Source organism: Poecile atricapillus, chromosome 1 (assembly GCF_030490865.1).
Source record: "Poecile atricapillus isolate bPoeAtr1 chromosome 1, bPoeAtr1.hap1, whole genome shotgun sequence".
Classification (NCBI taxonomy): Eukaryota; Metazoa; Chordata; class Aves; order Passeriformes; family Paridae; genus Poecile; species Poecile atricapillus.
The window spans coordinates 149241365-149255508 of record NC_081249.1 but is presented as its reverse complement, the minus strand read 5'-3'; the positions used below and the strand labels follow the sequence as shown (position 1 = coordinate 149255508).

The 14144-nt window shown below is 34.5% G+C and overlaps 1 protein-coding gene across 1 annotated transcript in view; it reads right to left on the bottom strand.

The window, feature by feature from the left end:
• FSIP1 (fibrous sheath interacting protein 1) overlaps positions 1 to 14144 on the bottom strand; it is a 66728-nt gene that overhangs the window by 46080 nt on the left and 6504 nt on the right. The window contains exons 7-11 of the mRNA XM_058829721.1: positions 13794 to 13892; positions 10992 to 11083; positions 10186 to 10293; positions 6655 to 6819; positions 2559 to 2696 (exon numbers count right to left, since the gene is read on the bottom strand). Of these exons, the coding sequence (XP_058685704.1) occupies positions 2559 to 2696; positions 6655 to 6819; positions 10186 to 10293; positions 10992 to 11083; positions 13794 to 13892 (602 nt within the window). The remainder of the gene's footprint in view (positions 1 to 2558; positions 2697 to 6654; positions 6820 to 10185; positions 10294 to 10991; positions 11084 to 13793; positions 13893 to 14144) is intronic.

Sequence of the window (14144 nt, the reverse complement as noted above, 5' to 3'; positions counted from 1 at the left end):
TCTACTGTAGTGAAAAAGTACAGCATTTTACCATACACACCAAAAAAAGCTAATAGAGTTCCTTTATACCTACTGCAAGTAATGCCCTAACACACAAAGCTAAATTCTGTTTAGTTAAACTATTCATAATTTCCACCTACGAAGTAAAAACAAAATGTATTTTGTCCAAGGGACTTTCAAATTTTAATGTAAGTTCTCTCTTACTAAGTTTGTAAAATATTGTATTTTACAACTATGAAGTATAACCGTGCATTCAGAAATAACACTCCTGACTGCTGGCAAATCACCTCCTTTACTCAGAGCTGAGAATTTATTTACAATTTTACATAGCAAATTTCAGTAGTTTAGGAAAGAGTAACGGAGAAATTGAAATGAAACATGAATTTTAAAAATGTGGATTTAAAATATACAATTTTAAAGAAAGCTAGCAAAATAACAATGCTAGAAGATGCATACATGGATTCTTGCCACAAGTGAGAGGCAAATCTCTCACGACATGCATTTTATGAAGCAGAAATGACAACTTCATTACCAGTCCAAATATCCCCTAGATTCATGCCTCGGCATTCCTCTTCTGACATACAGTGAAGAGTGCCACCTACTGAATAAAAACCAGCATTTCCAGAAATCATTAAATTATTCTGGAAACATACAGTCTATCTACTCCCTTCCTCAACCCAAGCTTTCAGCTTAGTTTTTCATCCTGCAGTGTCTTGGCAGAGACTATTTACCAAAATATTACTTTGGAATAGAAACAAGGTCCAAACAAAACTGCATATAAGTTATCTGATTTAAGAAAAAAAAAATATTCAATGATGTGTGTTGCATTAAAAAGAAAAAAACAGCAGCACACTCTTTTTTTAAGTCTGTTCTTTTTTCACAGAAGAAAGTGCATCCTTTCTACATATTTAACTGTACTATTAGAAGGAAAAACCTAATTGCATTCAGACCTGAAAACTTCTTTTCCTTCACTGACAACTGAAGTATCTCAAAAAGGACCCACAACTCACATATTTCACATCCACATGCTATGATCTCAGTCATGCTACAGAGCATCAACTCATCAGAAGACAGTGGGTAACCCTAAAGAAGCCCTGCCAGGTGCTGCATAGCAGGCAGCAATGCCACACATTGGTGCAGGTGACATTCTGTATTTACAGTGTAAACTGGCACTACAATCTATCAATTTAGAGTTTTAAATACACAAAATCTAGTTAAGGAAAAATGGGTGGCATATTGCAAGAGTCTGCATGTAATGTGATACCAAATAAAACTGCTATAACCCAAACAAGATTTGGAACTGACCCATTTATACACAAAATATTTGAATGAGTCAGCAGCCCACTGCCCTTCCCAGGCCTGCTGTAGGCTATCGTACAATCCCCAGACGCACTTCCTCAGATTGTGCTTGCCTCATGAGCAAGGTCAGTAGTGACAAAAAGTGATATAAAGGTCAACAAGTAGAATAATATGTCAATATGCAGACTTACTTTATCTGATTATCCATTAGCCTACTCAATACACTCAAGTTCACAGATTAGCCCTATTTATCTGTCTCTCTCTTTTAACTGTTTAATATAACAGAATTGTGTATTAAAATGAAGTTCTACTGTATTAAAATGAAGTGCTACTATTGTTTTGGTACTGTGAATAAATACAAATTAAATATGCTTCCTTACTGTAAACACACACACAAGTGAACAGCCTCTAAAACAACCACTGTTTCCTTGTCCAAAGTCTTTGTTCCCATGCTTCAAATATACTCCAGCACAGCCAGAATAAACCTTGCTTATGTTGAGTGGCTGAAGCTTTTGCAACTACAGCAACGGTGCTGTAAGTAATTGAGATTACACCACTGTGGTTATGCTGCCACCTGAATCAGAAAGCTTTTGACCTGCACTGGAGATCCCTTTTTGAGGGTGATAAAAGATAACAGGAACAATACTTTTCCTAATTCTGATTATTGTGGACAGTAAGCCTATTGCCGAATAAAGACCTCCAAGAAAAAAAGGTAGACTACATAGATTTTTGGTCTGTCACAACAAACTTAAATATTTAAGTTTTTCTTACTAAGTAAAAAACTCTAAAATCAGCTACATACAAGAAACAAATTTCTACAAGGCACAGACATAAAAATGCTATTTTTCTTTCAATATAGTGAAAATAAAGAAAGATTACCATAACGATTTATTGTATACAGCATTCCCATCAGGCCTGGTCCTTCACAGAACACTGAAGTATATGAGCCATTAAAAAATCCTTTTAGGGTGTATTTATATACTATTGTTTATGCTATGCACCTCTGGGGAAGAAGAGAGGAGGATAACGTCCTTAACTTTGAAAGACCCTATATTAAAGGTAAGTATACATTACAACTGACAAAAAAAGATTTCCCAGATTAAGAATAATTATTTGAGACTTTTGCCTACATATTTCATTGGGGATTCCTTCAAAAATTACATAAGGTTATAAAATTTGATTTTAAGGCACATGGAATGATACTCAATTGTTCCCAGACTGAAGAAAGAAGAAAAATACGACAAAAATAGGAAACTTACAAGCCTTCTCCCTAGGGATTCCAGCTGATAATCGATTTCTTTCAGACGATTCTGTTGATCACGTTTTTCCTTATTGTCCCGCAGAACCTTTTCACCTGGAACTGTTTCTGGGCTTCTGTTTGCACAAACCAGAGACTCCTAAGAAAAAGAACGATAGAAGTTAACCATGTAACTTTATATTGCTTCATAGACACATGAGGATTCTTTTGCTTTCTACTAATAGTAGAATGCTTAGAATAATACGTCAATGTCAAATTCTGCAAATGCATAGTTTTCATTTTGTATATTTTCAAATAAAACAGCTAAATATCAAGCAAGACATATTTCAATAAAAGAATTCTTACCCTTTGCATTTTAAGAGGAATTTCTTAGTCTCCAGATCTAACACTTGGATGCTTAATTTTTACTATAACAATAAAAGCGCCCTGAGAATAGGGGTGGCTGAATGTCTGGTTCCAAGTTTGCTCCTATCAACCATACTGGGATCAGAATTAAGCCAGAAGGAAAAGGAAAAAGTGAGCTGAAATGACAACAACTTTTGTTTACTAGGTATCATGGTAAATGAGGCATAACCTTCTCTCTGTAATTTGGAGCTAGTTGCCCAAACTTTAATAAAGATTTGCGTTACACATTCTCATATGCTTCAATAGTTTTGGATTAGATTCTGAAGTTTGTATCAGTCCCAAATACATGTAGGTTTCAGTGTTACACGTAATTTAATTCATTGAGAATGACAAGTATTAGCAAAACTGCAAAGTTATGTTGTAATCAGAAAAAAAACAGAGCTTTCTCTTCCAAACAATGGATTCTATAGAAAAATCCAAGAGTAGCAGAGATAATAAAGCTGAAACAAAAAACGTTTCCCCATCCTGATAATCAATTCAACCCAAAGGGAGGGACATGAGCAGCCATATGAAAAAATACTCTATTCATTCTTACTTTCAAAAGCAGCTCAAGAAATTTTAATAGACACACAAGGAAAATAATTCCAAGTAGCAATTGCCTAACTGGAAAGAAAAACAACCTTCACAATTCAACACTCAACAGGAAATTCCTCAGCTGCAATATACAAAAAACTGTATGTGTAAACAACTTTTTGCTAAACATCAATCTAATCTATGAGTTCTGACATTTAAATCAAACTTAGTTCCTGAAAATAAACTTATTTTAATACAGTAAAATTTTTTGAATATATATTTACAATCAGTAATAGTTTGCAGTACCACAATGACAGTAAACTTTCATGTAACAATCAAATTTTCTGTATTGCTTTTGAAATTTTTCATAATAATCTATTTGATATTTGACCACTCTGGAGCATTAAGCTGCTGCTTTCTCATAAGTAGTTCTTACTGTATAGTAAGTACTATCTCATCCCTGAAAAGTAACTGATAGAAACTCACACAACATGAGCAAAGTCAAGGCTTTTCCTCACTTATTAATTTTTTAACATTCTTCTCAAGATATTATTAGATAAATGTATGAAGTATTATATGAAGGAAAACATTTTGTTGTCAATGTTTCACATACTTCAGAATATGTTATATTTCAATTAGATAGGACATGTACACTTGAGGTTACTTCATATTCCATATTTTTAGATATGTAGAAAACAAAACATTTTACAAAAGGGAAAATACAAATACTTATCAAGAGCCAAAGCTGTAACAAACATAATGCCAAAGAGAAATATGCAGTATTTGAAATATGTATAATTATTTGTTGCACTCCCTTTTCTCCAAATTTTATAAATAAATAATAACAAAATCCCACCTAATGAAGTATATTAATGTCATAAATTCATCCTGAGGGATAAAACTGGCTGATCAGTTTATTAACCTGCTTCTAACCGTGCTCTGAAACACATATCATCTGTGAAATACATCTGTTTTGGCGAAGCACAGGCTTAGAGCATAGGCTATCAAGGAGTTAATTAATTGAAAAATTAGCATATCTTCTGAATTTTGAGTATTTATTTAGTCTTAAACTGTTAACTGTAGTCCACTTCTATAATCGAAAAGGGAATCACTTCTATAACAGAAAAAAGGAATATTTTCCTGATAAAAAGACCCCAATCAGTTATGAAAGAACTCCTCATAGTAATACACATTAATTATCTTTTAAGAAAACCAAACCAACAGATATTATTGTTTCTTTAAACACCATCTTCATTTGCTTTAGTTTTCAGGTAGTTTCTCAAGCTGGTAACTGTACTCATCACACACAGTCTTACTCTTCATATCCTTTAGCCTATCATTTTCCTGTTTCTTTCAGGATTACAATCAACTTAATTTATTCTTCCCAAAAATATTAAGACAGAAACATTTCAAAATATTTTGTTCATTTGGCACCAGAGCAAAGAAACATTTCAGAGAAAAATCCAGCTCTGATGAGAAACATTTCCATGTAAAAGAGAACATTAGTAATGGAAAAGCATTCTTAATCCAGTTGGACTCCTTGCACAAAAAGATGAACATGTCTGCTCCTCTGTTACTGCTCAGCTATGGTATTGCAGGATAATTAAAGCCCATTATTAAAGATTTCAGAGTGAGAATAGTTCCTGTATCCTGTCAAAGTATCCATCAGTGACAAAAAGGACATCTCCCACTGAGGCAACAGTGATTAAGTGTCTGCATTTTGAAAGCTATATCTAACACAATTCTTGGAAGAATGGGCAGCTCAATAATATGCAATGCTAAGCTAATTCTAAATTAAAATCATAGAATTACAATGCCTGAAAGCCTTTTACATACTGCAAAACTGAAAGGCAACTGCTTTTCCCTAATGAAAGGTAACAAGAAATTAACTACAGCTTTTTGGTTGTTATGTTTAATATTACTCAAAAAAGATAATATGTTACTCTTTAATTAGCATACACATAAATGCAATTCAAATACTTCTGGGCTATTACTTGAAAGGAAGCAGCAACAATAACTTGGACAAACATTTCCAAGCAGAGTATTCATTATCACAGAGAAGTCACATTAACTTCAAGCTGATGTCTTGCAACACTGATCAGGAGATCATTGGCAAGCTCAGGCTAACACCTGCATTTGTTAGGTGATTACCAACGAGGGGGATGTGCTTTTTCACACATTAGATCCCAGCTGGTAAATGATCAACAGCAAAATGTGACTCCTCTGGAACTGAGCTACAGAAAATACTGCTTTTTTTTGTTTTTACTGGTTTTGTAAAACAAAACCTCACATCCAGAAAGAAGCCAATTAAAAAAATTATATTAAAGCATCCTTACAAAAGGAGAAGGAAAACAAACCCACAGGTATTTTAGCCTTTCAAAGAGATGATTCTCAAACACTGGTAACTGAAAACAGTTTTGTGAATGAACATTTTTACAGATATTCTCTGATACATCAGTTCTGGCCATAAAATGAAAATATTACAGATGTAAATAAGCTTTGTGCAATTAAATGCAAAATAAGAATTACAGTTTTTTTTATTTTAAACCCCATAATAGTAGAAGCAACAGTACCAGGGCATGGGATAAATTTGAGTCATCTAAGTACAAAATTCAAACAATAATTTCTCAAGGCTGAGACCTTGATTCTTAATCTTCAAATCTCAATATTGCTGGCAAAAAGACAAAGGCCTTTAAAAACAAGGGACATACAGTTTCAACCTATCTTCTACAGTCTTTAACACTGCTTATCGGTCATTGCCTTACCCTTCAGATCATAAGTAAACAGGCACTTTTGGTATCCTGAGATAAGAAGAAACCTAATTCAATTCCCAAAGGTAAACTATCATGGATAATTTGTTTCTATGCAGGAAAAATCACCCTCAAGCAGTTAAAAATGTATGAGTTACCAATTTCTGAACATGAAGTATCTTGGAATTGTGGAATCAGCAACTGTTAAAAACGACAGTTCTCGAACTAAATGTGACTCAAAATAGCAACAAATTATTTTTCAATTGTTTTCTACAGCTAAAATTTCTCACTTCATTCCTTAACACCTAGACTTTATGAATAAATAAAGGATCTTAAAGAAAAATGCAGAAGATACAAATACAGACATATGCGGTATTGATCTCAACTTCAAATAAAATATCTGCAGATGAGCTCTGATCTGTAACCTACCTGATACATCTGGCTTGGACATTTTGAGCCAGAGCTGGAAAGAGCAGGAAACTCTCCATCAGAAAGAAGTAGTTGAAGCTTATTGTCTATCTCATTCAGGAGATGAATTTCTGTCGATTCAGGTGTGTACCCTTCTCCTGGTGCCTGCCAGACAGGTACATTCTCCTGTTGGAAGTACAGGAAATACTTGAGCCTCATTTGCAAAGGAAACTAAACTTTAAGGGCAGTTTAAAAGCATATTTATTTTTCAGATAAACCATACTTGATAATAAAATGTACATTTTCATCCATCTCAGTACACAGCTAAAATCTCCCAAATATTCATGTCCCTAGCACACTCGAGAGCAGCTGTGGACAGAACAAGTAGAGAGATTCATACATTCATCGCTTTTAAATATAACCAAGGAACAACTTAAATGGACAACCACTTTGCATCTGATAAAGGAGTCAAAAAGTGAGAAAGCCTGACCAAAACTTGGCTTGGAATGAAATGCAGATGTTGATACTATGGCAGAAACCATCAGGAGCCAAATCTCAGAGGGTATGAGATGTAATGTGACACTTGCAAGGTACCACCAAAGAGGAAAACAAGGCATTCATAGGAAATCAAAGGAACTGCTCTGAGATCAGTAGCTGCCATCCTTCTAGAGCCCCTATATATTATCACAGAAACTCTGGGAGAGATAGAAAGCAGGGAGTTTTTTCCTGATCATGATTTACATTACTTTTTCCTCTTGATAGCAGTTAACACCTGAATAACACATACGAATATATACTCCTACTACATACAGTTGCATATTATGAGTGAGCTAGGTCACTTAACCCAAGCAGATGAACTCACACCCACAGACAGATGCAGGTTCTCCACAGCAACTTGTCACTCCCTGACTCACACTCAGGGAAGCAAGTCTGCACAACCCCATTTGCTGGGTATCAGAGTAGCAGATTACATCTCTGTCCTGACCACAATGAAACACCAGCTAGGACCTTAGAAAAGCAAGGATGTGTGGAAGAACATGAGAGTATTGCTGGTTTCCTTTCTTTTTCCTACCAGAATAGGACCAGCACCTTGCCCCAAGACTCTAACATCTGTCTTGCAAGAAATTCATGTCCACCATTTGTTTCCAGCTTCCAGATTAGTCCTCTGGCTATTCAAGCAATTGCATCCATACAAGAGGAGGAAATATCAGCTTCCAATTACAATACCACGGCTATGAGGTCATTTGTGGTTCATCCCCATTACCTAAAGCACACTAGTTGCAAAAAGAAAAAAGAAGCATACCCCAAACACCTGTCACAAATTATCTTCATAATAAATGCAAAAAAGAAAAAAAAAAAGGAAAAGAAAGACAAAAAGATAGTCAAGAGAGAGTCATCCTTTTTTGAAACAAAATCAGGTCTAATGCTTTCTCATAAAAATATGATGAGACATAACTAATGAGCCTGACCAGACCTGAGCTGACTCCAAAATAGCCACTCACCAATGTCTTGGATCCTTGCTAGCTTTTGTGGAAATATCTGTTCAGGTGAGACAGTGACCACCAAAACATAAGTATCCAGCATGGTACTACATTTGTGTCATGTTAACCACCCCCTAATCAGAGAATGAAGATCACAGTGCAAAAACACAGAAAGGACTCTACAGGAGTCTGGTAAGATGTAACTGGGCTCATTAGCTCCAGCTCAGTGTCTGTACAGCTCAGGATCTCATAGTCCAAATATCCAAATTACCCCAGTACTCATTTTACTCCAGGATGAAATGGACTCACACATTCTCTTTTGTATTTTCAAGATAGCTTTGCTTAGAAAATAAGCTTCTGTCCTGTCAATGTTTCCTGTGTGTTAACTCAGAACAGTACTTTTATAACAGCACAGTCAGTGCTTTCTGTGGAACATCTGAAACAAATTGTACTGCTGCAGCTTCAGCTTTGACAATTAGAGTAGCATGAATATGTGTACTTCTAAAATATTTTAAACATTCATAATACGTTCTTCCAAAAAGTGAGAAGTGCTGTTTGGATATTTGGCATTTATAGTAGTACAAGTCAAATGAAGTTATCTAATCCACATTACACCATACAGAGGAATTCATACAGCATAACCAGATCTGTCATGATTGACAGCCTCCAAAACATTACTTCAGCCAGTGTGAATGCACCAGCTTTATTAAAGTCAGAATAAAATAAGATTAAAGAGGCCATCAGCTGGGTAGTTACCTGGGCCAGCTTGAAATTTTTTAGATTATTCATTAACTGATAATTTTCTCACAATTTTTGTTATGAAGTAGGCACAGGAAATACCTCACCCATAATAAAATTCAAATGTGGGAGAGGAAGAATCCATCACTAGACTAGACAGGTCTAAGTAACAATTATCCTTTCTTTATTTTGATAGGAGAATTAGGAGTTTTTATTCTGTAAAGAAATGATCTAGTACAGACTAGAGTAACCCACAAACTACCATTCTTGTCCATGGTATCAAGAACATACAGCAAAATGCCTGTGAGATGATCTACTTCATATCTAACATTAAGTGCAAAGTCTCTATAGATACATGACAACATGATAGTGACATGTGCCAAATACAAAATGTGGACAAATGTTACACTTTTCCATTGCTCCGAGGCCTTGAGAACTGATCCAAAAAATGTACATGTTGTTAGTTGGAATTTGCATTAGCTACTCTGCATAAATGCGTCGAAATTCTATGACAGACATTAGCTTAAAGAGAAAGAAAACCTAGTAACTACACATTTTGAGAGAATACTTTTGCAATCAGTAAAATATAAAAAATCCACTATTCCCTAGGTGAGAAAGCTATGTTTACTAACAGAAGGCTATTTAAAACATCTTCATGATGACATTTATCAAACTGAAGACTACCTCCTAGAAACAGTGACTGAAGGGACAATCAAATACTCTCTGTTACTCTCCATGAGGATTATTTTTACTCACTTCAGCTCCTGCTATTCACTGAAGTATGCAGGCTGTATACTGTTTAATAATATTATGTTAAAGCACAGATGTCTAATGCTCAAGCAGACTTTATGACAGACGGCGTTGGAAGCCACAGAAAGATGTCACATTATCTTTCTAAATTGACACGTGAGCTTCATAAATGTGTATTTCCCCAACTGCTGCATTTTGAAGGCCATTTATCAGTTATCAAAAAACTGTTGTAGGGAGTTTTTTGCATGTAGTTGCTGGCCTTTCTCCCTGAGACTAAAGCACTAACCACTCAGATTGATAGTCCACAACTTCACATTTTATGCAAAAAAACCAGCTAATTCTCTCAAAGTATAGTTCTAAGGTTCTTTACTCCTGTGCCTAACTTTTCTCTTATGTTCTGCTGTTAGTAAAATTAACAAAGAAACCAATGAGAATTCATTTTTGGAGACAAATTCAACAAGATTTCTCCATCTATTCTCTCTTATCTCAGTGGAGTACTTCATGGTAGGGCTAAGATCAAATTTAGATTTACTGTAAAAATAAGCCAAATACAACAGAACAGTATAGATTAAATTTGTCATACCTCAAGATCTTGCAATTCAGTCCCATCTTCCATATCTTTCAATAGTTCAGTTAATCTTTTCCTTTCTCCCTCAAGCATAACAAATTGGTTTCCTGAATCCTTTGCTAGCTGAAATATTTACAAAGAGAAAAAAAACCCCGTACTTTAGAACTCCAAAACAATGTTTTTAAACTCTATGAAATTAACAGCCAAATCTTGTTTATTTCCATAATACAAGTTATCACTCTGACAGAATAATAAAGCAGTCTACATACAATAAATTTATAATCTTATCTTAGTCTTTGACATAGAGGGAGAGCAAATATTTTTCATTGGATGAAAGATACCTACTAGGTCCTCACAGGAAAAAAAAAGCAGGAAAATCAAGGGATGTATTTTCTCACAAAGAGTGGTCCCATCCAAGATATACACACAAACAACCTGTATATCTATCCCTTATTTATGCATCAGGACATTTTCCACATTTTCCTTTAACTTAACAGTAAATAAATTTTTTTAAAGTCTTAGGATGTTGTCCTTAAAAAAATCTATGTCCAAACACAAACACAACAATTCAGTTTCCAGTACTCTTTAACAAATGCACAGAACCAGTATTACTCTAACCAATATGAGCATCCAAGCTGAGAACTGCCTAATACAGTACTCTGCAATAAACAGCAATTTTAACAAAGGTAATTTTTTCATTTCTGCCTAATTAGCTTCAAAAGTTCCTGATTTTAAAATAAAACTATCTTCAAAAGTACTTCTAGACTAATTTCTAGCTAACATTTTAAAAAATGTTATTGGTTTTATGCTTTAATGCTTACCTCAATGTTCTTTTTAATGAAATGCTGGCTGGTTTTATTTTTGCTATGCATTTTTTCTGCTGTTTTTTCAGTTTCTAATTCACTTGAGTAATCTGATGTTTGAGGAAGAAAAGTTGTTACATTATAATCATTCCTATTCTGATTCAACAAGAACTGTAATAACATCAATCCCATTCAAATCTTTAGCAAACATATAGAGTCAGTAGATAAACTTTTTATATGATGTTCTCATTATCTGTGTAAATAACATCATTATATTTAAAACATACTATTGCCAAAATCTAATTTCATTTTCAACTTTTTATTATATGAGATCACTCAATGTTACAAAGGCTAAAATACTTTTGGATTTCTGACCTCAAAAATGTTAAACATGGTGGCCTTAAAAGCCACAGCATTCCTTCAAACCCTCTCATCATTGCAGCTTTCTCATCATTACAAAACCAGACAATAATTTTTTTGAAAACCACAGAACTATCTGGAGACATACCAAATACATTTTTCTAAATAAAACAGCTGAAAAACAGATGATATAGTTGATATTATTATAACACAGTTTATAAAACAAATTTTGTTAAAAAGTAAAACTCATCATAGAGTTGTAAATCTATTAAACAGACACATGATATTCTAACAATAGGTTTCTATCCATGACAAAAAAAAGGGGTATGATTCTGTTTTTTAGAGACTTTTACTATGCTTAAATAAATTATTTTAAATTATTAAAATTGCTATTAAATGCTTATTTAAATTGCTTTAAAATGCTTATTTAAATTGCTTAAATATGAACAGTAAATATTTGTCACATTAAATAGCAAGTCTAAGCAAATACAGTCAACTTCTAAATCTCAAGAGCTACTTCAAAAGCAGGCATGGTACTTCTTTCCTTTTCTGGAAAGCAGAAATTTGAAAAATGGGTGGGTTATTTCCTTATAAAAAAAAAATTTAACATGTTAGATAATTGAAGACAGGCTATAGGGAAATAACTCTTTTTCAGAGTGCATAGAATGAAAGCAAACTCCCAAAGATATGAAATAAATTTCCTGTATGCTTTACACACAAACCCTTAAGTACTGAGGTGTTGGATTTGACCAAGAATTCCCCTCACAGTTCAAATGCACAACTGTTTTCTGAAAGCATCCTGAGCTTTCTTCACCATGACCAGGCAACATCATGTGCCGAGGAAAAGGATCATACAGGCACTTAACAATCAACATAAATATGACAGGTTGAGTCCTGAAATGAGCAGAACGCACCAAACATCAACATAACACACAAGATATACATAACTTTTAAGCTCAGTCTTTCCCTTGACTGTAGAATAGTATTTTTGAGAAGGAGCTATCATACAGAACATCTCAGAACATCGAAGAACAGAAGGGACAGACATGGATCACTGAGACAAATACACTGAAGACTGTCATGGGTAATTAAAAGATAAATTGCAGCTAAACAAATTTTCCATATATGTTTTGGTAGATTTGGCATAAATTTCAAATATTTGGGAAAAATCTTGATAAGACTGATGAAGTAATAGCATAAAACTAGTGTGCACATTCCTCTTCACAAGCTACTCTTGCTCAGGGTCTGCCTTTATGACAGCTGTGACAGAGAAATCCAAAAGCAATCAAAACAGTAATTCTTAGCTACTCAGACACCACATCAAAAGCCTCCAGCAGAAATAGTAAAAGTCATTTAAAGCAATATATTGCTCACAAGCTGTAAGCGATCTCTACTTCATGCATTCCCAAAGAAGGAACGTGCAGAACATCTCAAAATAGAGCAAGTGACAGCAACTCTCAACCATGCCTGTACTGGAAGCTGCAGAAGTCACTGCTGTACTGAATACTGGTAATGAAACCTGCCATTGTTATTCAAGGGCACTCCAGCACAACTCAGAAATTTTGAAGAAGAGAGCTAAGGGTCAAGCTTTTTTCAAGGGAGGAATGAAAACACATGGTGAAAGACAGGGAAATTAAAAGCTCCAGACCACAAAGTTAAGGTCACATACTGGGGAACTAAGACAAGTGATACAATTATAAAGGAGCTGAGTTCCATGCTTAAAAATTAAAACATGCAGTCACATTCTACAACTGCAGCCATATCGCTGCCATTGATGCTTCAGCTTTGAGGAATGCACTTAGCCAGTCACCAGGAAGATAGATTCCTTGTGTTTACATGGAATGGTAGTTGACAAAGAAATTAACAATTGCAGCTGATAGCATTGGCTGTTGAAGCTATTACTCTTATATCACAACACATGTGAAAAGTTACTAACCACACAAATTTGAATTTCAAATAGGGAAAGAAGAGGCATATGAGCACAATTCCATTTATTTTGACATGTTGGACATACTACACTGCTAACAGCATTTCAAATGTCTATACAGTGCATGATAACACATAGTCTCTAAAAGAATCATCGGGTGTTTGAGTTTTGCCAGAAAGTACTTATTTCATAAAAGCAATGCAGACTTTACAGTAATCAGCATAGCAAAATATAAAATAAGTTGTCTGAAGATTTATGTTTGACACAAATCCATACAATTTCTGCTGAAAACAAAAAAAAACAAAACCACAGAACAGTTGCAGTTAAATTCAGCACCACTTGTCATTTCTAGATGGTTTGCTGTTCTCTTCTTTCATTTGCAAAAAGGATAAAAACTGCCACTGTTCCAGTAAGTAACCTTGCTTTTTCCCATTTCACTGGCCTTGCCACAAAGGCTGTCTTCATTACCCACCCACTGTACGTGTTATTTTGCCATTTCTAAAAATACAAACTCTGCCATTAATAAAGCTTACCCTGGTTTTCTTGGTCTTTATGGCAATCATAATCTTCAGGATTCATGTATGTGGGAAATACTGAAGTACATATTTCATCTTCTTTAGCGCGGGAGGAATCTGTAAGGAATTTTTTCCAGTAAAATTTAACTGAAACATATTTAAAGATGATCTAGCATCATGTGTATCATACTATAAGACCTCACACTTGGAAATGTGTGGAAATCACTTGGATAAATGACATAAGCACTGTATTTCTCAAGAAATAAAGAAAGGGGAAAGTGTAAAGTGTAAGTCATATGTATGCTGTTTCTTATGGCTGTGCTCTTAACAACTACTGCCCATAGAAGACAATTCATCACATTCTCAAAG